This window comes from Microtus ochrogaster, linkage group LG5 (genome assembly GCF_000317375.1).
Source record: "Microtus ochrogaster isolate Prairie Vole_2 linkage group LG5, MicOch1.0, whole genome shotgun sequence".
NCBI classification, from domain to species: domain Eukaryota; kingdom Metazoa; phylum Chordata; class Mammalia; order Rodentia; family Cricetidae; genus Microtus; species Microtus ochrogaster.
Genome location: NC_022031.1, coordinates 41,753,042 through 41,781,007, shown reverse-complemented (window position 1 = coordinate 41,781,007; position 27,966 = coordinate 41,753,042). Strand labels below are relative to the sequence as shown.

Genomic DNA, 27,966 nt, shown 5'->3' with positions numbered 1-27,966 from the left:
GACTGGCCTCTGTCTCTCGTTCTCCACAGATAAAAAGGAGGTGAAGGTGGGCGAGTACAACGCAGTGGCTGACACGCTGGAGATCATCAACGACACCATCAGGTTCCAGGGTAAGGCTCGCGGACTTCCCAGAGGGCGCACCAAGCGCTCAGCATCTTCGGCTTTGTGAGGTCAAGAGCCTCCTCAACACAACTACTCACTCACTGAGCACAGATCCCAACCCACGCTGTGGGGGTCCAGATCCTGGGGCGAACCTGTGGAGTTTGGGAGCTAATCGCGCTCCCTTCCCATTGTTTCTGGTCCTTTGTCTTCTGTTTCTGCCTTTTCTATGGCCACCATTGCTTTATATTGGAAGAGACCATGAGTCCCTCTCTGAGTTCTATTTCTCTCTCAATTCCTGCTGTCAGCCAGGATCTGCCATGTTGGAAACTTGGTAGTTAATGAAAAAAACTAAAACATCAAGTAGACGTCTGAGTAAATGGATACACAGATGTATGGATGAGTAGGTGCGTAAGTGGATGAGTGGGTGGATATGGATGAATGTGTGGGTCGGTGGATAAGTGGGTGAGTGGGTGGGTGGATGGATGGATGGATGGATGGATGGATGGATAAAAGAATAGGCTGGTGAATGGTGACTGATTCTATATAAGTAGATAGGACAGATAAAAGCCTGGAAATGAGTTGGGTGGGTATATAGATAAGAGAGTAGATAGATAGATATAAATGGATGGATGCATAAATACATAAATAACTAGATGCATAGATGGATACATGGATGAACTAGTAGGCCTGCATGGATGTATGGACAGCTGCATGCATGCATATATGCATACAGATATGGATGAGTAGTTAGTGACTGAATAATTGGACAAAAGCATAGATGCACGGAGGGATACACGGATAGGTAGACTGGACGAACGGCCTAGTCTCTGGATAGCAGAAGAGGAAACTGGAAGTCTGTGGGACCCAGACAGTTGTTGCTTAAGTCATATTAGGTCATCAGGAATTTTTCTGTGCCCAGAGTTAATCATTAAACTCAAGACCACCATAAGAGCTCTCTTATGGTGCCTTAGGTGGGACTTGGTTGTGTCCATCTATGGATCTATAGAGCTCAGCTCCTGGAACATCGCAGAGATCCAGTTAGTGTCCACGTGTGTCACCTGAGTGTGTCCTCCACTGTCAGCCATCCTCCCCACGCCACCTGAGGGAACCAACACCGGGTACATAACGGCATGTTATAGTTCACACCCCCACTGAAAATCTATGGGTTTGTCTTTTTGTGCATTTAAGAAAACAGCTCAGGCCAGACATTGGTGGAGCCTGTCTTTAATCCCAGCTCTAGGGAGGCTGAGGCAGGTGGATCTCTGTGAGTTCGAGGCCAGCCTAGTCTATGGAGCAAGTTCCAAGACAACCAGGGATACACAGAGAAACCTTGTCTGGAAAAGCCAAAAAGGGAAAAAGAAAAGAGCTCAGAAATGGTGTCACCCCAAATTCACACCGCCTGTGAAGGACACAGCCTGTCCTAACCTCTAGAGTCCTGATATCATGAGAGGTCTGTCTGCTCCTAGACTGGGGAGAAGGGGGCTTTTGGAATAAGGATTCTGGGTACTGAGCTCCTGATAGGGTGCCAGCCGGGCATGCAGGAGGCGCAGGCTCTGCCCCCAGCACTGGGGAAGATAATAGAGAGAAAGTGTCAAGTACAAAATAAAGAAAAGACACAGGCTGGTAGCAGAACACATTTTCACTGTGGTCCCAGAGTTCAAAGAGGTGTCTTGCTCTGTGCTGTGTCCCTAAGACATCCATGACGGGGCCTCTCCTCAGTTCTCCATCTTCTCTCAGAAATCTGCCTGGCCGGGGCTGGAGAGATGCCTCAGAGGTTAAGAGCACTGGCTGCTCTTCTAGAGGTCCTGAGTTCAAGTCCCAGGAACCACATGGTGGCTCACAACCATCTGTAATGAGATCTGGTGCCCTCTTCTGGCATGCGGGCATACATGCAGACAGAACACTGTACACATAATAAACAAATAAATCTTTAAAAAAAAAAATCTGCCTGGCCAAACGGCTTCAGTTCCTCCAATGTTGGGACACCTTGGTGCCTATCCCCAGGCTGTGTCCTGGGCAGCCTTCCTTCTCATCTGGTGACCGCCAGCCACTCTTCTCACCCTCCAACAGTTGCTTCCCACGCCCCATTCTAGGAAGCATCTCCTGACTCCATCCTGGGGAGCTGTTCTCTGCTGCCTGCTGGGTACTCAGATTATCCTATGCCTGAGCCTGAGAGCCTGGAGGATGCTCACCCCAGGCTGCATCCACAGGAACTGTTTACACCAGCTTTAGAGCCAGGCAGATCTGGGTCTCAGTCCTGCATGCCAGCCACTTACTAGCTCTAGAAATCACAAAACACCTAGAAGACTATTCAGCCCACCACCCATAAGGTTGATGGATGAGTCGATTGAGAAGGCTCTAATATTTATATCTTATTTATAGTGTGCAGATAAGCTGAGCGTCCATACATTAAAGCCTCCATCTGTTCATCTCTTGTCTCCGCATCATCCTGAAGCCAGCATTCAAAAATTGGTGTTGCCTCATATTGCTCTGCTCTTTCCCCAAGGCTGGACCCCACCCCCCGAGGGCAGAGACTGTATCTTGTTCTTTATGTATCCTTAATGTCCGGCATCAGGCCTGACTGATGGAAGGTGATGCTCAATGGTGCGTGGATGAATGAGGAATGAATGAAAACAAAATCCAGGGCTGCATCCAGCACAGCTGTTCAGCATCTCCATCACGCTCTTGTGATTCTAGCTGAGATGCGCTTAGTGGAGGTGCCATTCGGTAGAGAAGGGAGCTGGAGAGAGGGAGCTGTGTGAGAAGAGGTGGTGCAGGAGGAGATGGTGAAGTTGTGGCTGAATGATAGACCCAAACCCACTAGTAATCATACCATCATTGATCCAGGACTCAGGGCCTTGAGAGGGGCTTATTTCCAGCCAGGAACCCTAAGGACTGTCCTTGAGTTTGGGAGCAGGAAGACCCCTGAGCCAGCCCCAGCACAGCACATTCGGGGTGGGGATATAGGAGGAAGTTCCTGGGTATGAAGCTCTGGCTTCTGGAAGTGGAAAATGCTGCCTGTCTATCTGTCTGCCTTGGGCCTCTCCTCTCATGGATCTCTCTATCTATCTGTCTGTCTGTGTATCTGTCTATTTCTCTCTCCCTCCCTCCTTGAGGCTTTTCCTTAACACTCTGGACCATCCCTAGATCCTTTAGAACCCACAGTTTTTCTAGGTCTCTTAGACAGAGGTCTCCACTGTCCCCACTGACTGTCTCTACACACATTTGAACTTGCAAGCACAGGTTTCCAGCCCAGGTGAGGCGGCATGTTCTCCACTGCACTGCTGCCTACCTGTCCCCCAGCTTGTCCCCTGGAAACGGAGGCCTAACTGAGGCTCTGCCACCGGGTCACCATCATCCTTGACAGGGCTCCAGTCTTGGCCACTCCTCTGCATCTAGCAGATTTCACGTCTGTCCACTGGAGAGGAAGGTCTTGACGGTTTATAATCTCACAGCAGACACCTGACTTGAGATAGCACACGAGAGAAGAGGATTTTCAGGAAGCCAGGGTGGGGGAGCTCCGGCCTCACTCTATCCCAGACCAGCCCCTACAAGGTCACCTAAGAGAGCAAACAGGTAGCCATGCAGGACGATGCATTTGTTCTGAGCCTCTCAGTGCCCACCCCCTAAGTTCCTCGTGCCCTTGAAGAATGAGGCAGGCAGCCTGGCAGGCACAGAGAGAAACGGAACCCCCATAGCTTCAGCCTGGCCCCGGCTCCGTGTGAGAGGGGGTTAGCTTCCACCTCCCACAGTTCGCCGGGTCTTAGGAAACAGAAAACCAAAGAGCTTTTGTGATAATGACCTTGAGGCTGAGAATCTGCAGCTGGAGCACATATCTGTCACCCTAGAATTGACAGGCCAGGTGTCTGCCCTAGTGAGCAAGATCGTTTATCATGTTCAGGTAGGAGCGGAGTCCTTGAGACCCGTGCCAAGTTCTTTGCCACCGCTTCCCCACCCCCTCCCCCACCCCCGCCTAGTGGCACCCAGCGATGGTACCTCTCTGCCTTCCCAGACATGGTTACCTTCGGGGATAAATGGTGATGGTTTTTCAACAGCGTAATTAGACCAAATCAAATTCTAGTCTCCTAATGGCTGTTAAATGCATCGCAGACCCCTTATTGATTCTATTTAGAGAAAGAAATAAGTCCTGGCTCAGTCTCCTGCTGGGCAGGCGGGGCAGGCTGGACACTCACTAGAGCCTCTCACCCAGTGGGTCCACAGGCCTGGTGTGGGGTACAGGTGTTGTGTTTGGCCAGATACGAAGGACACAGAGGCCAAACGCCCTTGGGAGAATGACTGCACGGGGATCTGATAGCTTCTCCTTGACCTTGCAGGGTCTGAGCCACCCAAGGACAAGACCATCATCCTGGAACAGCTGCGAAAGATCTCCCTTCCACTGTACAGCATCCTATCGGCCCTCACCATCCTCGGCATGATCATGGCCAGCGCCTTCCTCTTCTTCAACATCAAGAACCGGAACCAGAAGTAAGCAGCCCTGCCCCGTGCTGGGAGAATGCTTTCTGGGTGGACCAGCATGGCAGATTCTCTGGGAGCACTGAAATTTTTGAATGGGGTTCCTGAAGTGGGCTACCTAGTCACTGAGATGATTTAGGGGACACACACACACACACACACACACACACACACACACACGCACGCACGCACAGAGGGAGGGGTAGGGAGGGGCAGCTGGACTGCTGGAGGGCTAAGTTAAATAAAGTGGAAATGGGAAGTCCAAGTCCATGGACCTTCTCAGCGCTCTGGACATGATCATCACCTTGGCAGTCCAGCAATGACACAGAAGACCCCAGAGTCCCCAGCTTCTCATCCCTACTCTCAATACCTTTAGGTAGAGCTGGTGAAAAGGACCTCCAGGTTCAGTCACAGAGGCTCCCATTGGTACAGCATATGGCAGCCCAGGAAGCCCCTCCCTCACATCATCCATTTGATCCTTCCCCTGACTCCCAGTGTCACCAGGGGTCCGCTATCCAGGGGACTTAGCCTGTCCCATCTGTGTCAGGTACTTTGCATAGCTGAGTGCCCTCGGCTCTCCCCAGGAAGTCCTCACTCTGAGGTACTGTGCTCAGCTGTAGGTAGCCAGGCCACCACGCCTTGGTCTTGACCTTTGCCAGTTTCCATAGCAAATCACTGAACCCAGCTCCTGCCATGTCGTGAGAGAGGCTGAACCAAAGCTAGAAGTGTGTGTGCATTGGGGGAGCCCCTACATGTGTCCATGGGACATGGGACCTTTGCCATTGTTCCCCAAAGCCACATTGTATTACCCACAGACTTCTAGGGAGCAGGGCAATTCCAGGGAATGAGTTTTGCTCTGATGTTGCTTCTTTTTCTGCTTGCCAAAGAGGAACTTGGAGGCTCTGAGCTCTGATTGTTTGTTTGTTTGTTTAAGTAATTGCTTAGGTCAAACCCATTTCCTGAAAAGTAAAAGCAATTCACCTAGGGTCTTTTTCCTAAGCACCTGCAATTTACACAGCTACTGGAACCAGTCCTGAGTGAGGGCTGCACCTGGTAGCGTTTGGCTCAAGACCTAGGCACATAGTCTTTTCTCTGTGCCCTACAGCCTTCCCACACGGCTAAGGAGATCTTAGAGCTGCAAACTGCCTCTCCAGATTAATTCTCTAATTTTCCCCTCGTGGCCAAATCATTCAATTGCCCGAATGATTTATACGGCTGGCTCAGCCATTGAAAAAATCTGCAAAAGTTGTGGGAACTAAATCTCCCTCCCTTCTCTCTTCCCAATCACACTTTCGCAAATCGCCTCTTCCAGGAAGCACTCCGAGCCTAAGACTGATTCATTTATAGAACTGCAGAACACAAAGAAAATGTCTGGGGAACAATTGGCCATAGCTACAGTCTACAAAACTATTCCAAGCCAGTTGTGCTCAGAGGGTCAAGGGCCTCTGGGTTGGGTAGAAAGCCTAGTCCTCTTGGGGTTTAACTCAGTGCTGGTTTGCTGGGCCCTGGTAATGCCTTTCACCTGCAGTCGGTGAAGATGAAGACAGAAGATGGCAGGAGGCCCAGCTGCCAACTCCTGGGGTAAAGGTTGTGACTGAGGTGTTGCTACCCCTGTCCCCCTTTGCATATCGAACAAAGGGAGCTTTCTGGGTGCTCCAAGGGAGGCTCAAGGCCTGATGAGCAGTTCCTGAGGAAGCCTGGATACTCACTGCAGGGCTCTGCAACATCCCCTCTCGGGCAGGAGAGTGTGGTATGAGCACCACCCTTCACTATGATCACTAGATCTAACTCTATCCCAATCCTGGCCCCAAATCCTATAAACTGGAAGTTCAGATAGACGGAGCTGTTGGAGCCAGTGTAGGAAGAGTTGAGGAAGACGCTGGTAAAATGCGCAGCTCTGGGTGTCCTCTCCAGAAGTAGCGAGGTGTCAGCCTGGAAGCAGAACAGCTCGGGGGGGGGGGGGTGCCATTTCCCTCATCCCTGAAGACTGAGCAGCAGTGCTTGCCCAGGGCACTTGGAAGATGCTGTGTGACCCGGTGTCTCTTACCCACCAGGCTGATCAAGATGTCGAGTCCCTACATGAACAACCTCATCATCCTGGGCGGAATGCTGTCCTATGCGTCCATCTTCCTCTTCGGCCTCGATGGATCCTTCGTCTCGGAAAAGACCTTCGAAACACTCTGCACGGTAAGCCCTTTGGTATGTGCCAGTCCGACGTGACATAAAGAGCTCTCGGTGACCTTGTCCTCAGACGAAGCTGTGTGGGAACACAGGGACCGGTCAACGGGTCTGCAGCCAGGCCAGAAAGGCGGTGTCTAACTGCAGTGAGCGTAGACAGTGGCTGTCCCACTGAGATGACCGTGTGACAGGCCAATGCCAGGTAGCGGCCAACACAGAAAGGGGCAGAAGAGCCTCCCACCAGGTTTTAAAGCATCAGCACCCAGAGCCACAGGAGCAGGGAGAGGACACATCCTCGGCCTGCTGGCTTTGGTGTGGTGACCTGGAGTCCAAGAAAAGCTGCTGTCTTATTCCCTCTGTTGGTGATGTTTCGAAACAATCTCTTCATTACTGCTCAACCCAGGGATCTGTTAGGAAGTATTTTTCCCCAAAATTATCCTTCCTAAAAGTGTGTGTGTGTGTGTGTGTGTGTGTGTGTGTGTGTGTGTGTGTGTGTAAGGTGAAGGACACCGATGCATATGTGTGTACATGTGTGTATGTGAGAGGTAAGGAGTGTATACATGAGTGTGTGCAAATGTGTGTGTAGATGCGTATGTACACGTGAGTATATGTGTGCGTGGATAGGTATATACATGTACATATGTGTGTGTGTGCAGGCGAAATTGTACGTGTGAGTGGGGGTTGGCCCGTGAGGTGTGTGTTGGAGTGTACAGAGGCCAGAGAGCAGACTTGGGTGTTGTTCCCCAGAGCCATCCCTTTAGACCTTCAGACAGAGTGTATCCCTAGAACTTGAGGCTTGCCAACTAAACTAGACTGGTTAACCAGCAAGTCTCATCCCCTCCCCAGTGCTGGGATTCCAGACATGTGCCACCATGCTGGGTTTTTTTATTTGAGGTCTTACAAAACAAAACAAGCAAACACAAAAGAACTGGGTGGAGGCCTTGGGTTCTTTGCAGCCATCCAGGGCAGTCACTGGTCCTGCTGTGTCCCTCAAATAACTGGAGGGGACAGGAGGGGGTCAGCGCGTCAGTATTAACGGATGATGGATGGGCAGCCCTAGCTTGAGGTTGCTTTCACATGGTGTGAGAGTAAGGTGGCCCTCTGCATAGCCACCTCTTCCAGGTCCTGCCTACTGCTCTGAAGCTTCAGATCACCCACCCGTCGTGAATAGGATAGAAATAGGGAGTGAAGGGTGCACTAGAGAGCATCCCAAAACATGTGCATAAACATGCACACACATACACACACAAACACACACACACGCGAACACACACACAAACACCCCCCCACACACACCGTATGTCAAACTTTAGGATCACACATGTCCCCTGCTGTGGGGGCAGCACTGGAAAAGCCTTAAGCCCCAGGTAACAGTGCCCCGCCCCTGCTGTTTCCAAGTCAGCAATGCCCTGCCCTTCTTGGACATTATCTTGGCCTGTGCTGAGCTCATCAGATGGTAGGAACCTAGCCAGGTGCCAGGTGCACCACCCTGCGGCACCTCACTAAGTACTTGGGAAAGAGCAAAAATGCCCTAAACTTTTGCTCCAAAGGGCTTAGAGCCCTGCCCTCCCTGAATCCAGGAACCATGATGATAACAATACGAAACTAGTTCTAGGATCCTCCTGGAAACCTCTAGGCTGTACACTGACCCAATCCGTCACTGTTGAGTCTACTGCTGAACTGTGCCCCTGGTTCTACAGCTGCCCCAGCCCCTTCTGAGATTCTGCTTGGCATTGCCTCTAGTGGGGGAGCTGAGTTCTGGATGCAGAGAAACTCTAAGAGCTGGCGTCCAGGAGTGTTCCTTCCCAGAGGTAGGCCCTCCATACATGTCACCCTGTACCCCACCCCTGAAGGCACTTCCCAGCTGGGGTTTTCTGGGATTTGACCTGAATTCTTCAAGTGCTAATGACAGGCTAGGGAGCTAGGGAGCAAAGAAAGGGCCATCCCCACACTGGGGCTTTTTCCTTAATGAAGCCTGACATTCTATTCTGGGAGTCGCGCTCATTTGTGTGAGAGGAAGGTCGTCCTGGGAAGCCCGGGGAGGCGGCATGAATAAATCATGACGTGCTTTACAAATCGACCTGAGCCTGAGCTCCGGGCTGGGGAAATGACAGTTCTCTTGCCCAGAATTCCTTTATCAGCAGTGGGAACTGCATAGAGCGAGCCCACAAGTGACTGTAGGAGAAACAGCCTCCTCCAGATTGAACCGGTTCAGCCCAAATGCATGACCAGGATCACTTCCAGAATAATTCCTTCTGTCGCTCAAGAAGAGGAGCTAGCTACTCTTGACAGCAGAGCCCAAATACCAACTGGGGGGTGCGGGGGGCGGGGGCGCTTGTTCTATTGCAAGAAGCCTCCTTCCTCAACCCATTGAAGTCAAGAGTTGGGCTCTATTCTATCTTGAGACCTGCTGGCCGCTCCCAGTGCCCTCCCGCCACCCTGAGCAAGCAAGGAGCAGGAAACGGGATGCAGAAAGGAGAATCAGGGCCTGAAATTTCACCTCACTTTTGTCATCTGTAAAATGGGCATGACAGCTCTCTCTCGTAGGGCAGGGACAAATGTGGGATACATAAGAGAGAAGAGTGGGAGGAAAGGCAGGCAACAGAGTGTGTCACTTTTGTTATCAAACTTGGGGTCGCAGAGAATACCCCAGGAAGTCAAGTCCAGCCACCTGTTCTTAAGAATCAGTTAAAACAGTCAAGTTAATAGTAAAAAGCAGGAAAAGTGGACTTGGTTAATGTGGCCACATTGGAAAGAGGGACACAGAGATCCAGTGACACCTGCTAGCCAGTCTCCAGGGTGGTCCAGGAAGAGCAAGCAGATGGGCTGGGGCGACGGTGCAGCTGCTAAGAGCCCTGGCCGCTCTTGCAGAGCAGCATCCCGGTTTGATCCACAATCCCGCACTGGTGGCTCACAACCACCCGTTCTCCAGTTCCAGAAGATCCAATGGCCTTTTCCAGCCTCCGTGGGCACCTGCACACATACGGTTCACATGCATACATGTAGGCACACACATATACACTTAAAACAAAAGTAAATCTTTTCGGAAAAGGCTAGGGAGAGGCCCGGGGTACCACCCTCTGAGCAGTCAAGGTGTGGTCCCTCCCATCACTGACCACCCTTCTCATTGCCAACATCAGCTGAGACACAGTCTGGTAAGTTCTCAGGACTGTGTTAGATCTCTTTCCAGGAGGCAAGCTCTCTGGCTGAGGCCTTTTCCTTCTCCCAGCTTGAGATTCCTGGGGAAATTTCCACTTCTTGGGATCCGGTGTTTCAGTAGTCTGACGGAGAGGTTAAAGGACGTGAGTGTCTCTTTAGAATACCTTCATTTCTACCTCCAGGCCAGTGACATCCTCAGAGTCATCGGATGGATGAGGTGGACCCTGAAGTCAGCCTCCATCCTGAACATCTTTCCAGGGTCAGCCTGTTCTGCCTCCTCACACGTGGTCTTCTTCCACCCTTCAGATCTTCATATAGACAACTGTGATAGTACCTCAGCAAGAAGCTGTGACAACCCCAGGGTCAGGCCTCTACTCAGGAAGGCCATTAGCATCCATGCAGGGACAGTGTGAGCATGCATGTGCGCGCGCGCACACACACACACACACAGATGCTGCTGCTGGGGAAGCAGCCACACGCAGCTCCCATCCCCCATCTTCCATCCTTTCTGGAATCTTCCTAGCCTTCAGTGCCAGCTTCAGCAAGGCCTGCAAGTAGCTCCAGCTCCATGGTGCTGTCTCCCTGGACACTGTCAGAAGTAGAGTCACCATAGCAACATGGCCCCTGTGGGCAGAGTCGCTGGGAGACGGATGCTGGGTGTGGGCAAGGCCCTGGTGTTGGGGGAAGGAAACCACGGTCTCTGAGATGACAAGCCCACCTGGCTCAGGAAATCCAGCCCCAGCAGCTGGAAGGGGAGCCAGCCAGATGGCAGAAATGACAATTGCCGTCCTGTGAAGTGTAGGTAGGAACTGCAGCCAGGGCATGGGAAGTGATAGAACAATCCAGAGAGGGAGAGAGAGCCACAGAGAGAGAGGACCCAGAGGCCTGGTGGACAACAAGCCGCATAGGACCTGCCGCGCTCCCAGCCTCCGCAGCATGGCTGAGGATGGAAGCAAGCCAGCAGCTCTGTGTAGCGCGCGCACGCGCGCACACACACACACACACACACACACACACACACACAAGCCCACTCCATGTCGGAATTCAACACCATCAACATTGCCCTACCCTGGTGCAGCCCCTCCCTCCAACCTGGAGGCAGGTCACCAGGCAAAACAGAACTAACCCCCCACCTGTCCTGAGAGCAAGCCCAGACCCCGCCCTGCAATACTTGACAAGGGTAAGGGTCCAAACACCAGGAGACTAAAAGGATGCATGCCGTGTGTCTTCTTCTCAAAAAACAAAAACAAGCAAACAAACAAAAAACACCCACATTGAATGTTCTTTTTTAATCTAGTACATTTATTCATTGCAGGGGGGGTGGCACATGTGCCAAGACACACATGTGGAGGTCAGAGGACATTGTGGGATTCACTCTCTCCTACCTCGTGAGTTCCACAGGCATCAGGGCCGCTTGCCACTAAGCTGTCGACTGCATTTTACCAGGAAGATCAGGACAGCGAGACAGCTAAGTTCCGTCTGCCAAACGAGCATCCCAGATAAATGTTTGCCCATTTGGATCTTAAAAAAAAAAAATGATGTAGGAAAAGAAAAGAAGATCTATCCTTTATCATGTATATTGGAGCGGTTTTAGTGTGTGCATTCGTTTCTAGTGTCTCCCCAGAGTATTTTAGAAAGGCCATTGGCAAATGTCTGTGTCCAAAACTCCACCACATGACTTCCTAGCTGTGTGACTTTGCCTCGGTTACTAACATCTCTGAACCTTTTAGTTCATTCACTCTTCTGTGAAAGTGGGGCTATACTAGGCTTTGGGGTCTTTTGTTTGCTTGGTTGGTTGGAGTTTTGGTTTGGTTTGGTTTTTTGAGACAGGGTTTCTCTGTAGCTTTGGAGCCTGTCCTGGAACTAGCTCTCATAGACCAGGCTGGCCTCAAACTCACAGAGATCCGCCTACCTCTGCCTCCCAAGTGCTGGTATTAAAGGCGTGCGCCACCACCACCCAGTGAGGCTTGTAAGGGTTAAATGAGAGCATGTATTAAAGCTGTAGGTCTGGGATGCTTGTGAATGAATGAATGGCAGGGCGAATCACTTATGAATGAGTGATAGACTGTTAGGATAACCGTGGTCACTTCTAGAAGGCAGAGTGAATGGATGAAGAGCTGGAAACGTGGGGTGGGTGCTGGGAGTTTTGGTGCAGGTGTTTCCATGGCAACTCTGACCCGCTGTGGCCTTGCTCTGCTAGAACTGGAATGGAGACAAGCCAAGCTGCAGTGAGCCTCTGCCACCTGCAGTGTGGAGGGCCCGGGGGCAGGCCACAGGACAGTAAGAGTGACTCAGCGGGGACCTCTGTGAATGCCCTCTCTCCGGGAATCCCCAGTCGCTGGACTCTAGTTAAAAGCCCATCCAGCCAGGGGCTGCTCAGTGAACTCTCAAGGAGCCAGACTCAGCATTGCAGCTCCCTCACTGGGACAGGAGAAGCCTGATTCACTGCCTCACTTAAAGCATACACGTGCATACAGACACATGACCACCATGAACAGATTCTGGTGGATATCTGCAGGACTCCACACGGCAAGCCATGGGCGTTGACACTGCTTCCCCAGCGCACACCTAAAGAAGCTGTAGCTCATAGGTCCCTGGGGCTGTGCTGCGGTGGATCCCTTGGGGACCAGGGATCCAGGGATCCTGGAAACGCAGAAATGTCATCCTCTGAACACCAGCCCTGGAAGCACAGGGGCTCGAGAATGGGGGACACTGGCTTGAGCCCCCTTCCTCAAGTCTCCTGGAGCAGAGCAGCCCTGTCCCAGTTCGCAGGGTTGAGTCCTGCGAGTGATCTTAGTGCCCGCCTTGTTTACAGGGAGCTGTGTGCTCAGCGTGGGCAGCAGCTGGGCAAAGGTGGGGCAGAGGAGCCTTCTTTGGGTCCTTCAAGAAATCCTGGATTTTTCTCTTAAATAAGGTAGAGGTTTACCCAAGAAATCCCCACTTTGCCTCCTAGTAAATTCAAGTCTTATAGAATTAGTGAAATATTTTTGCTGAAAGGGGTTTGCTTGCTTGTTTTGTTCTGTGGGGTTTCCCTCTGGGGTAGCTGATCACCATCAATCTGTGAGTGGTGCCTAGAGATGAACAGGAGAGGGAGGGCGGGAAGGGGTTGGCGTAGTTCTCAGGGCTCTAACTTGGGTGACAAGTTGTGGTGGCAAAACTCCCTGTGTCTGAGGAAGCAGCAGCTCAGAGAAGAGTGTGAAGCCTGGCTGTGAAACTGAGGGTTTCGTGGGACACCTCCTTGTCACTGAGGCCTCCTGTGACAGCAGCATGGAGCTCTTTAGAGCCCCGAGGAAGAGTCTAGGAGTCAAGATGACATCCAGGGACAGCCTTGGGTGGGCAGAGGAAGCCCCATCCTGAGCGGCTTCCATCTCACAGATAGAGGAAGAGAAAAGAAATGGATGTCCTCTCCAGCAGAGTCCCTCAGGGGTGAGCCAGCCTGCGGAGGCCACCCTGCTGGGATCATTCTGCTGTCCTTCTCGCTGCTCTATTCTCTGCTGCTGGCTTGCCCTTATCGAGAATTTGCTGCAGATGGGATGGAAGAGCTGCTTGTTTGTGACACACAGAAGCCCTCCCAAGGACACAGAACTGCTCAGGCTGTTGGTCAGGCCATTATTATATTCAGCAGTCACAGCCCCAGCCCAGTGATTCACTGGGATTCCCACACCTGAACGTCATAGTCACAGTTCTGATCAATTACCAAAACTAGCCAAGGCATAGACCCCTGAGAGCACATCCTGGGAAGACCTGGTGAGCATCCAGAACCTTCTCCAGGGACCTAGGACAAACAGGAGAGCTCCCAGGGCAATCCAAGGCCCAGCCACGTAAGTACCAGGCCTGCAATCCACCCACATTCTAGGCAGAAAGAACACAGCTGCCTGGAATTATGAATAAAGCACAAATCACACCTTCTGCCCAGATTGCTTAGGCATTGTGAGACCCTACATCACGGAGTGAATGGGTCCCCAAGTCCAAGTTGGCAGAAGCCAGCATCTCCAGCGAGTGAAAAAGTGTCTGTGGGGCGCTCTCCCCGGGCGCCCTTGGCCTTCTCTGCTTCCAATTCACTCTAACACATTGCAGCTTCCAGATACCAGATTAAATTTCTCTCATCGAGTTTTAACTCACTTAATTTATGTTATTGAATCTTAATGAAATCGGCTCTCTCAGAAGAGATGAGTGTCCCGGTAATGACGGCTTCAAAGAGAGCATGGGTCAAAAGGAGCGTGAGTAAGCCAGGCCCAGGGCAGTGGCATGTGGCCTCCAAATAAGGTCTTTGTTGGCCTCAGAACAACAGAATGACATTGTTTCATCTTTTCCATACTTTATTTAAAAAAAAAATTGAGGGGAGGATGGAAAAGGTGTGGAGTAAAATGTATAACTCAATTAAAACCAATAAAGTATTAAAAATGACATCGTTCTGTGTGTGTTCACAATTAAGAGTTACTTTCCTGGGCTGGAGAGATGGCTCAGAGGTTAAGAGCATTGCCTGCTCTTCCAAAGGTCCTGAGTTCAATTCCCAGCAACCACGTGGTGGCTCACAACCATCTGTAATGGGGTCTGGTGCCCTCTTCTGGCCTGCAGGGATACACACAGACAGAATATTGTATACATAATAAATAAATATTTTAAAAAAAGAGTTACTTTCCTTTTTTTTTGCTTTATATCCTACTTTCATTTTTTTAGTAATTTATTTAACTTTATTTTATGTGCATTGGTGTGAAGGTGTCAGATCTCCTGGAAGAGGAGTTACAGTCAGTTGGGAGCTGTCCTGTGGGTGCTGGGAATTGAACACGGGTCCTCTGGAGGAGCGGTCAGTACTCTCGACCACTGAGCCATCTCTCCAGTTCCTAAGAGTTACTTCATAATAACGTGGTCCTGGGTGGACAGTCACTTTCAAGCGTGTGGAGGCTGAGAGTTCTTTTTCTCTGTGCCATCTCAATCACCTGACAAAAACAGCTTAAGAAGGGAAGCGTTTACGCCGCCTCACAGTGTGAGGGTACAAACCTAATCAGAAAACTCCATCCCAGACACACCCAGGGGTTTGTTTCCATGGTGATTCTGATTCCCCCTCAAGTTGACAATTGAGATGAAAGGTCCTGATGCGTCAGACTTTCATCTCTGTGATGAAGGAGCTGGAAAAAACAGCTCAAGGGATAGGAATGTCTTTGGGCTTACAGTTCCACTTCTGCCCACCGTAGTAAGGAATTGCGTGGCCCAACAGAGCAGCTCGCCCCCCGTGGTGGGCAGGAAGCAGAGACAGAGAGAGCCAGGCACCAGGTCCACCTTTGAAGGCCAGTCACTAATGACCCACTTCCTCCAAGATCCTACCTTGTATGGCTTCCACAACCTCCCCAAATAGCACCAGCATTCAGCACTTGAGCCTGTAAGGACAGTGCAATCAAAGCATTCCAGAGAGCCCCGCAGAGCTTGTCCTGGCTGGTGCCAGCTCCCGAGTGTAGACAAAGCTGACTTGAGTTAAGCAGACTGTCTAGATAGGAGAAAAAGACTGTCAGGGAGAGAAGGCCACTGTGGCTCACAGTGCTGAATTGGAGTTCTGGGGCTCCGGTGGGCCGGTGAGGAACTGTGTAAGGTGTAAGGTGGGCCTCTGTTTCCTCATTTATAAAGTGGTTCCCTCACTCCACAGCTCCCAAGTCATCCTGGTTACTAGTAGTGTTAGCATCGTCCACACAGCCTCTGACCTCATGGTCCATATTGAAGGACCAGATGCACCTTCAAATGTCTGGCTGAGCGAACGCTGTGTGGGTGCCCCAGTGACTGTGACAGAGGACAGTGATGCTCTGAGTCATGGGAGGAACTCGGGTCTCAGTCCCCAGGCATCAGCTACTCCTCCCTCCATTTCTCCAGTTTCCTTAGCATCCTTGGGTTACAACACGGATGCTACATATCCGCATTACAATATAGGTGACGATGTGGCCATCTCCCACCCGAAAAAAACCTGTCACTCATTGCCCACCTAATTTCCTACCTATCGAAGACTGCGTTCCCACCTGTGCTGGGTCCCCACTCACATGTCGCATGCGTCTCTCAACAGTGGCTAGACTGCTGCTGACTTCCCTAGCTTAGGGATTGGCCTTGCCGTGTCCTCAGCCAATCGAGTGGGACTGGGACACCTGTGACCCACATCGCTGAAAAGGCAGAAGCAGGCACCAAGAATGGGGGTTAGAAGCTGTACTGGGAAGCCAAGGTCCTGTGTGTTGGAGGCATCCAAGTCAGCCAGTGAAGGTAGCATCTGGCTGTCATTACAGTCCTGGCAGAAAGTGGACATCCTAGAGGCCCCCTGGTGGCCATCAGATGGTGGCCATCCGGTCTCAACCTCCAGGAACCCAGAGTGTAGGCTCCTTCAGACTGGCTGTTTCCATCAGTCATCAGCTAGGACTGGTAACCAAGGCACATCTCAGACTTGGGGAGCATGTCAGAGTCAGGCAGGACCTTAGTCCTGCTCCCCAAGGTCACTCAAAGCATGAGACTAGCACCCCCCAAAGGAAGGGGAGAGGAAGGAGGAGGAGAGAGCAGAAGGGAAGATGTCTGGCTCTTCACCTCCCTAGTGAGCCCCCAGCAGTGCAGAGATTTCTGCTTCTTGCCAGTGGGTGGCGCCCTCTGAACTAGGGTCCATTTGGAGGCAGGATTTGAACCTTTTTGATCTCTGCACCTAGTGCCCAGGACCTGATGAGTGCCCAATAGTATTAGCCATCTATGGAATCAGAATCCGACTGCAGGATGCTCAGGAGATCGCAACATGCATGGCAGTGTCTGTACACAGCACCTAGGTTCTACTTGCTGGGTGGTCAGTCACCTGGGTGATGTTAACACTGCCGTGTTATCCTGGCTTCTAGGTCCGGACCTGGATTCTCACCGTGGGCTACACAACTGCCTTTGGGGCCATGTTTGCGAAGACCTGGAGGGTCCATGCCATCTTCAAAAATGTAAAGATGAAGAAAAAGGTAACGAGAGCTTCCACGTCATTTGGCTGTGTTCATTTGACTTTTCTTGTGTAAACAGGCATTAGGCGCCTACTGTGTGCAGGTACTGAGCAATTTGGTGGAGAGTCAAGAGAAATTCAGTTCCCACCTCCTGATGACAGCTTCCCCAGGAATCCGTTCACAAAGCCTTTGCAACTCACAGTGGCAGGAGATGTTTAGGGACATGTAGGGTGTTCTGGGGAGCAAGGTGCTCAGGGAAGGCTTCATGTAAGAAGTGACACCCATGACCTGGGCGTAAGTGGGAGTCATCAGGCGACAAGGATGGGTGGGAGCTGCATACCTGTAGAGGGAACACCTGATAATAGTGGAAGGGAATGGGTGCTCTAGGAGCTGAGAGGCTTGACATGGTCAGGATTTAGGCTTCACATGGACAGGGTGCAAGAAGAGGCTAGAGGAAAAGGCAGGGGTGACGTTAGGGAATCAAAACTGTGACTTAGGGCTCATGGGAACCTCTTTGAAAGAGGGGAGAGAAGCAGGGCTAGGCCCCTAACTTAAAGGCAGGGCTTTCATAGCGTGCCTTAGAGGGCAGGAGCTCTGCCTCGAGGCGGGTAGAGGGCATTTGCCCCATGTTGTGGGTGACCATGATCTCGACCAAGCATGACTGGGCATCTGGCCATAGAGGAATCCCAATGCTGTTCTTTAAATTCCTATTGTGGGCTTGCTGGTTGGGCGGAATTCAAGCAGGCATCGTCTCCTAAGCTGCCACTCCCTCTCCTGCCTGAGGCCTATGGCACCCTTCACCCTCAGTGCCACCACCCCATCCCCACTGTCAGAGCTGCTTTCCAAGCTGAAGTCCCCACCCTGGAGGAACGGGACAGTCTGGACCCTGCCTACTCCCCAACCCCTTCTGTCAGACACCCAGACCTCCTCGGACAGACACAGGCTACTCTTAGAGACACACAGCACTGCCATCTCCCTGTGCTCCTCCAGCCTTCTGTGCCCACAGATCATGTGACAGTTCCCTTCTGGGAGATGGAGTGGCTCAGCCATCCCAGCCATTTCTGGTCCTGGTTGTGGATCTCAGTCCAGTGGGTGACTATGAACACAGGCCATCCAGCTCAGGTCGCTTGAGCTCAAACTCCGAGGATGTAGCTGAACATCAGTGTTTCTAGACTTTCTCGGGTGATACAGTTGTCCCTCCGCTTCCTTTTAGCACTGGGTTCACACACACACACACACACACACACACACAAACACACACACACACCCCACCCAAAACAACCAAATCCACAGGTGCTTGGTACTTTTGTATAAAATGGACCTTAAGTCATCTCCACACTGTGTCCAGTAACTAATGCAATGCAAATGCTGTGTAAACATTGTTACACGGTATTGTTACAAATCACTGTAAGAGAAGACAGTTTGTATATTCTCGGTACAGATGCAAACACCAGGGGCCTGCTGCCTGGAGAACTGCCTTGGTTGGTGGAATCTGTGAATGTAGTGGTACAAACGAAGGAGGACTGTGCTGATCTACAGCCAGAGTAAAAGCCCTCTGGCTTGCCTTGGGGCTGTCCAGTGTGGGCAATCCTTGCCTCAGAGCCTTAGCGATGCAGGCTCTTGGGGCTAGGAAGCCCTAAGGAAGCAGAGTGCTTGCATGGGGCCCAGGCTGCCATGCTTGCACCAGCCTTCCCCGGAGCTAAGGGGCGCTGACCCAGGCTCTCCTGCTCTGCAGCTCTGCTTTGAGCTGCTCTATCACTAATGCAACCCAGCATTGATTCTGTGTGCTCCTGAGGGGGTTATCCACATTGTCACCTGCAGCCAAAAGCTGGCCACCATGTTCGTGGAGTGACTACAGAGAACACACCAACAGGCAGCAGCCCAATGAACATGTCATGAGAAGCCCGGGAGTTAGTGGTGCACACCCCTGAGGGGTGACAATGGGATGTCTCCAGGGACCTCAAGCTCTGGTCACATCTGACAGCATTGCCCGGTGCCGGAGCCCACAGCAGTATGAACTCCACTGAGAGAAAATTTGGCAGCCTGTTCACAGGAGGGGCTTCTTTGACACACAAGGCCCCCCTTTACTTTTTTTTCTCATTCTTTATTCTTTTTTTTAACTCTGGGGAGGTACCTTTCACGTTTTTTTCATTTTCTATTTTTTTCTACCTTTTAAAAAGGTGATGCTATGAGGGAGAGCGGACGCTAGGGTCCTTGGGGGTGCGACGTTAGACTCAGGAGAAGGCAGTAATTGTGTCCTTGGAGACCTGAAAAACACTTTTGAAGAAACCAGTAGGGAAAGTGACATCAAGAGTGTCAAGAGTCACAGACAGGAAGGGGACAATCTTCCTGGATAGGAATGAAGATAGCTTTGCCCTCGGGGAGGAGACTGATGACATCAGGGGGGCCAATCATACTGAGCCACCTCCATCCAGTTAACCAGGCCAAACAGCCCACTTGGAAACAGCTAAAATGAGAAACTGGATGTATTTTGCCACAATTTTAAAAGCCAACAAAATTCAGGGCATGATGACTTCTGCCTGTAATCCCAACACTTGGGATGCTGAGGTGGGAGGATTGTCATGAGACCAAATCGAGTCTGGGCTAAATAGTAAGGTCAAGGCCAGCCTAAGCTACAGAGTGACTCCTTGTCTCAAAATCAAACAAACCAAAAAAGCTGATATAACAAAACTCAACCTCATTGGAGCCACTGTTGCCAGCCCTTCAACATGATCTGGCTCCCCACTGCATGCTTGGCGGGCCAGTTGGAAGCCTGTTTCTCTTCTCTCCTGTACCCTTCTCCACCTGCTCAAGGAATCAGCTTTAAACTCAGAGCAATCCCTCTGAGGATATCACATCCTCTAGCTTTCCCACAAAAAAACCAGTGCCCATTTCTTGTCCCCAAAGACCACAGCACCTCACACTGTGTTTATATTCTGTGACCTTCACCACCATCCACCTCCAAAACACAAGCCAAAGCCCCACACCCATCTGCCACCAGCCCCCATTCCCTCCTGCAGCCAGGGACCACCTTAAACTGCCCCTCTGAATCTGACACCAGGCAGCCTCACCTAAATTGAATCACGCGGTGTGTGTTTTGAATAATTGACCCATTTTATTAGGCTTCTGCTGTGTTTGGATTCTGTTTTGAGGACCCCTTCATTTTCCTCTAACAACACGTACACTAGATTTTCAGAAGCATAAAGATGCAGTCGCGTGCCTTTTTCATTACAGTCTTCTTACACCTCCCTTTCTCGCTGATCCCCCCCCCCAGTTCCCCCCTTCCACCTGGGGCTGTGGGCCCTTCCCAAACATACGTGCAGGCTTCACCTCACATGCCCCTATTGTCACAGGCACTCAGGGAAGGGAGCCTATTAAGAGAGCATCGGCACACGGTGACTTCATGTTCCAAATTCGGCGTTTTCATAGCATGTTACTATTTTTCTAAAGACCAATCATAAAGTCTTACACGGAGAAACTCATGACAGCCTTCCTTCTGCCTCTCACGAAGCAAAGCAAAGTGTGGAAAGGAGGCAGCTGCCCAGGGAGGGAATTTTCTGTGCTGGGGCAGATGTTTTCTGAGGACGAATATATCTTAGCTCCATCCCCAACGAGATAACACAAGCAACGAAACATCTGAGGTCATTGTGCAGACAGTTGCCTGGCTCACCCAAAGAGCTGACTTCGGAGGGCTTCCAGCAGCTGCCTGGACAGTTCGGCTGTGAGAGACTGCAGGATGAGAGGGTGGGGTGAGGTGACACCAACCCCCCATACTGCTTTTCCCAGGAAGGGGGCACTGTAGAGCAGAGTGTCAGCCCTGCTAAACCAGTCAGGACCAGACAAAAATCAGAAGTCAAGCCCTGTGTGATGGCACACACCTGTAATGTCAGCTCCTAGGAGGCTGAGGCAAGAGGATTCCAAATTCAAGGCCATTCTGGGCTACAGAACAAGCCTTCGTCTGAAAAAAAATAATTTAAGGTTTTCTTCATTTTGTTCTTGTTTTTAAGCAATAAAAATGCTCCCCTTTTTAAACCAGAGGTCAGCCAGGTTTCTTCTGTAAAGAACCAGGTGGTAAATGCTTCGACCTTGTGGGCCCTGCTGTCTCATGTGTAGGGACTCTTCTCTGCCTGACAAATGAAGGCAGCTGGGGACAGATGTGCCCATGGATAGGTGTGGTTACATTCCCATAAAACATTGCCTACAAAAGCAAGTGGTGGGCTTCCCAACTCCTGCTCAGAACAGAGGTGAGAGGTGACATTCACAAAAGACAGCCGGCTTCTGTTTCTGCGGAGCAGTCACCGTAAGCCAGACTTTGTGCAGCAAGTGTGAACTGGGAGCTTATCACAACTGGTGTTTCACACTGAAGACCTAGAGGGTGGAAACCGCCATTGAGCAGAGACTAAAAGTGGCCAGACTCCAGCAAGTCCAGGTGTGTGTTCAGGTGCTGGTCATCCTCAGGAAAGACCTGGGCTGCCAAGCAATGACTGGGCTGAGCTCCCCCTGTCTGGGCAGCTCTCATGTCTGCCTCCCTTTGCTCTTTCCCTCTGCAGATCATCAAAGACCAGAAGCTGCTTGTGATTGTGGGGGGCATGCTACTGATCGACCTGTGCATCCTGATCTGTTGGCAGGCGGTGGACCCCCTGCGGAGGACGGTGGAGAGGTACAGCATGGAGGTGAGAGGTCAAGGCAGGAGGGGGGCAGGAGGCACCATGGGCACTTCCGGACATGACGGTGTTGGGCTCTGCACTGCATGGTTTCCTCCGCAACTCAACTCTGCCTCCTTCCGTTTGAGGCATATGTTATTTCAGGAAGGGCAAATCGAAGGTAGCATGGAACAACTTAATATCACACTAATAAATGCAGGATGAAGGGGAAAGGTTGGGCTACTTGAAGGAGTCTATTGTCATAACCAGGGAAGCACCCGTGTATCTGCTCATTCATGTGAGAGATTACCCTGCCTGCGTCCCACCTTTGAGCAGGAACACACACTCGGAGAGCTTGTGCTGACCATATGATAGCCAAGGGCACTGAGCAGTGAAGTTCTTTCCATACATTCCATATTGGTTGTTAAGATAAAGAGCCTTACAGAAAAGTCTCATGACTTATCCATTGTGAGCCAGGCATGGCAGCCCGGGTTTGTAATCCCAGCACAACAGAGGGGAAGGCAGGGGCATCCAAGGTCAAGACCAACCCAGGCTATATATGGTAGACCCTTTTTCGCTGTATGTACACAGAGGTTTTAATTGTCTTGCTCGAAGCCTTCCGCTGATCATTGTGAGGTGCCCCAGTTTGGGGAGCCTGAGTCCCCTGGTGTCTGCTGGCTCTCTCCTCACACACGTCAGCTTGGCTTTGTGGGGTTCTGGCTGGCAGGTGGTATTTACTGTCATTTCGGTATAGGAAAATTCCAAAAGCCCCTGAGAGTCTCCACACCCCCTGCTCGGTTATCAGGGGAATCGCTTTTTACAAAATGTCATGTGTCTTCTTAAACAAAACCAGAAGTGGTGGTTCTATGAGCTAGGGACAGAGGTGTATGTCCTTCAGGCATATAAGATGCCCAGCCACGCTTAGGTGAAAGTGGATCGGGACTTTCTTCAAGCCAGTGAGGAGTCGTGCAATCAGAATGTCATTTAGGAAAGAGACTGGAGACCGACCGTACCACTCTGCACGCTCCCTGGAAAAGTGCAGGAGTGACAGGTGGGCCAATACCAGTTGTGTTTGTGGGTCAGAGGGACAGCCATCAGGGCACCCAGTCAGACAGGTTCTTCCACACCTGGTATCTCAGGCACTCCGTCAGGCATAACTAACAAAAGAACATGGTCCACCCACTCAGTGCCCTAGGGGATCCCTCATCCACCCTCTGTGCCCTTGAACCCTTGGATAAATTCTTTACAGTTGCACTATTGCCTTGGAGCTTTGATCACCGGCCATGCATCTTGTGAAAATGGAAGGAGCAAGGTGTGTCCATCCAGTCCCACAGAGGATGGCTCTGCCACCGGCCAGGGAAGACAGAGAGCCCAGGAAAGTAGGGGAGGGGGCTAAAGAAAATGAGGCTGGAGAGCCCAGGGCAGGCTTGAGCTGGGACAGGTCACTGGAGACCAGGTTTGGGGTGTCCCAAAGACCCAAAGGCTGCATCGTTCCCTGTGTCTGCGGTGGAGTGAGGATGATCCAGAGGTCCTAGGACTGAGGCCGGGGCAGGGACAAGCATGCAGGATTGGAGTCAGCCAAAGCGGCAGAATTTGGAAACGGGAAGTGTGTCCTCAGTACCGTTCAAATGGAATCTTTCTCATGCCACCTGCCCTGTGGCTGATGGTTTGCTTGCTGGGGTCTTTCTGCCTCCTGCCTGTCTACTGTCAGTGGCTTCGCTGCATTTAGACCTGCTAGGTTAGTGTTCCAAGCTGTCAGCACAGATGAGGAAACTGAGTCTGGGAGGGATAGAATGCTACCCAGGGCCATCCAGTTTGTCCTCTGACCCTCCTACCCCTCCCCCCACCCCACTCCCTCCCATCTCACCCCCCACCCCACCCCCGCCCCGGGTACCTGTTGAAACTTTTCTCACACCTCTTCCTGGGACATTCCTATTTTTCCGCTCTGATTTGGGGCTTGCCCGGCTGCTCTGTTGCCATGGTAGCAGAACCCTTTGATGTGTCAACCCACAGCAGGGTCCCTATAGTTTCCCTGGAAGGATACTAAGCTGTCCAGAGGTTTCTCCCAGACTGCCTGCCAGGTACAGCGCAATGCAGTGGTGAAACAATGTATCCAGGCTGCGGGGTGCTAAGGGCTCATTGCAGGGGCAGGATTTTCAGGTCAGCCGGGGAAGGAACTCTGGGCTGAAGGGAATTAGTTGATTGAAGGTCTTTGTGGTCTATCCCTTCCCCCACCCCCACCCCAAAAGCATTTCGGTTTGCTCTGAGCACTCTTATACCATTATGATCCAAGCTCTCATGAGGGTCCTGCCCCCTTCTGGGACCTTCTCTACCCAAATAAACGGTTTGAACGTCAGCACCAAGGTCATTTATTACAGGGCTGTGTCGCTGACTTCCCTGGCCCTACCTGACCTCCCCAGCCTCTCTGAACTCTCCTCAAACTCTGCCAACACGCAGCCTCAACACTGGCCTCCTAGGACATGATCACAACAGTTGAGCTAGCCCCGAACTGCCCAGTCCAGCACCCAAGGACATCTTCCATAGGGACACAGGATTCAAAGCTAGCAGCCTTGGCCTCACAATAGCCGCAGGCTACTTACTGTGTTGGGAGTGGACTAAACTCACACACCCACCTACACCGTCCCTTCAGGTTGCACTAAGGAAGAAGCAAAAGGACAAACAGCTGGAGAGTGACAGGGTTGGCCCCGTGAGCACGTCTTCCCCAGAGACTGCACTTAGGGTCCAAGAAGATAAAACACCCCACAGCCCTCCAGAGAGCAGCCTGATTCCCGTCCGCCTTCATTTTTCTGTAATAAATATTGATATCTCACCTGTCACATGCCAGGAACCATGCTAAACATGTTATAAATCAGAACTCACTTAATTTAAGCCTTGTAACAGAACTCTGAGAAGCGAGCTCATATTTTCCCGACTTTGAAGATGAGAAAACTGTTATATGCACAGAAAGGTTCAGTGCCATGCCCAAAGTCACACAGACAGTGGGAGATGCAGGTTGGATTCCAACCAGGGTAGTCTGCCTTCAGCCTGGCTGTCCCTGCTCAAAAGTGGGAAGGCTGCCTTGGGGTCGGGGGAGGGGAGGGAATCTGAATTCTTTCTTCCCTGCCTCATCCCCCCTTTCAAGACTGCACACACAATCCCTCAGGGCAGCCTGAGCATTTGACCTCTGTGCCCACCATCCAGCCCCTGGCCTCCCTATGTGCCCCAGACTGACACAAATCATTGTTTGGGGCACCTATCCATTAGCTGGACTCCCTGGTAACTGAGGTGTGGCCCTGTCTTCAGGGACCATCACGGAGGCAGGGGAGATGGATACGTTTGTGGCTAACTAAAGGTTCCCCTTGAACAGCATTCTGGGGAGTTCAAGGTGACGGGGTGCAGTGGGTGAGGGCAGAGATGACCTCCTAGGTTGGGAAGGCTTCTTCGCTGAAGCTCAGACATGGCAGTGAAAGAGGTGGGAAGGACCCAGGCAGGTGTACTGGGGAAGAAACAACTCATTGGGTTGGACAGGTACCCGGGGGCATGGAGCCATGGGAGGCTGTGTACGGTAGGTTGGTGGACACATTGGCCCAACCTCAGGCAACTGTTTGGCATGCACACAGCCTATAGCCCAGTGATGACATTTCAGGGGGACATCGAGAAAACCTCACATTGTACCTGAGGTACTCTCTGTGGGTGTTCAGGAGAACGTAGAGCTGAGAGCACCCGTTTGCCTCAGCAACACATATAGTACCCAAACAGCCGCTAGAGATACGCACCTCAGTGCAGATGCGCAGAAGCAGCCAGCGGGGTTGAGGAAATGGCTTAGTGACAAGCTGCCTTATGAGCATGAATACCTGAATCCTGAGACCTGCATAGAAGCCAAGTGTAGTAACGTGCTTCTTAAACCCAGCCCTGGGAGAGAAGAGATGTGTGGTTCCTGGAGCTTGCGGGTCAGCCTGGCTAGTTGAATTAGTTTCCTGCACGTTCAGTGAGAGACCGTGTCTCACAAAATAAGGTAGAGGATGACCCTCATCCACACACATATTCATGTGTGCTCACAAACACACACACGCAGGCATGCACGCATGCACACACCCGCGCGCACAAACACATACCAGCAGTAGTAAGGCTTGGGTGAGATTTAAAGCATTTTTTTCACATACTTCAAGTTCAAAGATGGAAAGCTATTTAATACTCTTTAAGGATCCATAAAAGTAGTGACATCATCTTAAGATAAAAGACAGGCAATTGTTCATTTGAAATCCAAGATCAGAGTTACCTCTGGGTAGGGGTAAGAGGGTGTCATTGGAAAAGGCACACAGGCCATGGGAGGTTCTGGCAAGGCCACTCTTTACCTTTTGCAGACGTATTTTATCTACTTTTCAGAAATGTGTGTGTGTGTGTGTGTGTGTGTGTGTGTGTGTGTGTGTGTGTGTGTGAATCAGTTTAGAATTCTTGGCACTTCATTAGATCGGTTTTAGGTTTCCAGAAAACTTTCACAAAAGTCCTGCACTGCTGTACCCTCCCGGGTGCTGGGATAGATATGTGGTCCTGGGTAGACATCCTCAACTTGGTGCCTTGGAGAAGACTCTTTCTCACTGAAGCCCTAATATACAATCCAATGAAGCCACTGTGGGCCTTGCTGCACATGTGATATCCTGTGGACCCTGTCACAGAATCACACTGCAGTCTCATGCCCTAACCCCCCTGTGTTCCCTCCTCGACAGCCACTTGTCTAGCCTTGCCTCTCCACAATGGCACACTGCTGGAATCAGCTTTCTCTTACCAGCTTCTTCTGCGTGGCAGTATGCATTTCATTATGCACGTCTGTTCACAGCTCAAATTCTGTGGGTGACGAGCCTCTACTTCCCGTCTGGGCCACCTGCATCCTTCCCATCTCTGACAACCGTTTTAGTTGCTTCTAGACTTAGGCAGTCACAGCTAAAGCTGCCGTGAGGGTTTGTGGGCAGGTTTCTGGGCAGACCCAAGTTCACGTTCTCAGTGTTGCATCGGATCTTCTGGGTCTTGTGCCTCAAAATCTAAAACCAGTTTATTAATATCTGCAAAGTAGCTTTCTGCATTTACAGTTGTCGAATACAGCACTAAACCCATTGATCAAGCTGGGAGGCACTGACATCAACTGAGGTTAGAGCTTTTGTCCATGAACATGAAACACAACCTCTCCGTTTCTTCAGAATGTCTTTAGCCTTTTCATCCATTGTCTAGTTCTTCATACAGATGTTGAAAACAAGTCAACACATCTCTGTCTACTGCATTGTACTGTTGTACGGGATGCTAATGTAAATGGTGCCGTGATTTTCATTCCAGTTTGCTGATATATAGAGTATAAGGAATACACACACACACACAAAAGCAACTACAGCAGCTAGAGCTGTTCATTAGCACAGTTTTGTGTTGACTCTATCGGGACATGCTATCTAGAAAACATTGCTGTCCGTGTTATACTTTTTTCCCCATTTCTAATCTGTATAACATTATTTTCTTTTTTTGAAGTATCACATTGGTTAGGGTTTCTGCTGCAATACATTAAGTAGAGTGGATTTTTTTATAACTTAAAAAACTATGAAATAGTTTTGATGGTAAAGTTGAAACTGCCTTTGGAGAAGTAATAAGAGGATAAATAACTACATAGGCAAGAGCCCAGTGTCCGTGTGGGGCTGGCGGTCAGAGGCAGAGCTGTCCACAGGCAGGATGTCAGAACTGCACCACCCAGAGAGGATGTAAAGAAAAAGGATGTCTCCAGAGCGAGGCACAGGCTGGCGGGTGTCCCAGGTGCGTGCTGAGGGCTCCTCGTGACGTCTCCGCCACACCTCTGCCTGTGCAGTCATGGGAAGAGTCCTTGTTTCTGCAATTCCTACACCAGAGGTGTTGATGAACCTGCCAAGGATGTTTGAAACGCTTGTAAAATATGATTTGGATTCTTGGCAGAAAGGAAAATAGCATTGTTTCAAGTTCCTTGCATTGCTAGTAATGATGGTGAGAGTGTAGAATATACAGTTCTGGACTTCAGGGAGACAGGTAGGGCGCAGACGAGACCTGAGAGAGGTCAACACACAGGTGACATCAAAGGCTCCATACAAAGACCTCAACTCAGGACATAGGGATGGAATGGAGTTGGGACCCAGGGGGGGATCTAGGAACAGTGATGCTCAGCATCCAGGGATGTAGGCAGGAGACAACAAAGGACACCTGGCAGGAGACTGAGGCGGATGGGAAGAAAATCACATGGGTTCAGTGCCTTGGAAACCAAAGGAAGAAAATGCTTCAAGAAGGAAGTTTTGATGAGCCATGCCAAGTGCTGCTTTTAGATCAGGGAAGATGAGGATCAAGAATGGACAGTGTGCATGTGTACACTCACTCATGCTCACACACACATACACGCGCACACGCACGAGAGAGAGAGAGAGAGAGAGAGAGAGAGAGAGAGAGAGAGAGAGAGAGAGGGAATTTAT

At 51.0% G+C, this 27,966-nt stretch overlaps 1 protein-coding gene across 1 annotated transcript in view; it reads left to right on the top strand.

Moving 5' to 3' along the window:
* The window catches only part of Gabbr2 (gamma-aminobutyric acid type B receptor subunit 2), a 344,134-nt gene that overhangs the window by 267,536 nt on the left and 48,632 nt on the right, over positions 1-27,966 (top strand). The window contains exons 9-13 of the mRNA XM_013351873.2: positions 30-110; positions 4,437-4,587; positions 6,630-6,762; positions 16,764-16,871; positions 21,401-21,523. Coding sequence (XP_013207327.2) covers positions 30-110; positions 4,437-4,587; positions 6,630-6,762; positions 16,764-16,871; positions 21,401-21,523 — 596 coding nt within the window. The remainder of the gene's footprint in view (positions 1-29; positions 111-4,436; positions 4,588-6,629; positions 6,763-16,763; positions 16,872-21,400; positions 21,524-27,966) is intronic.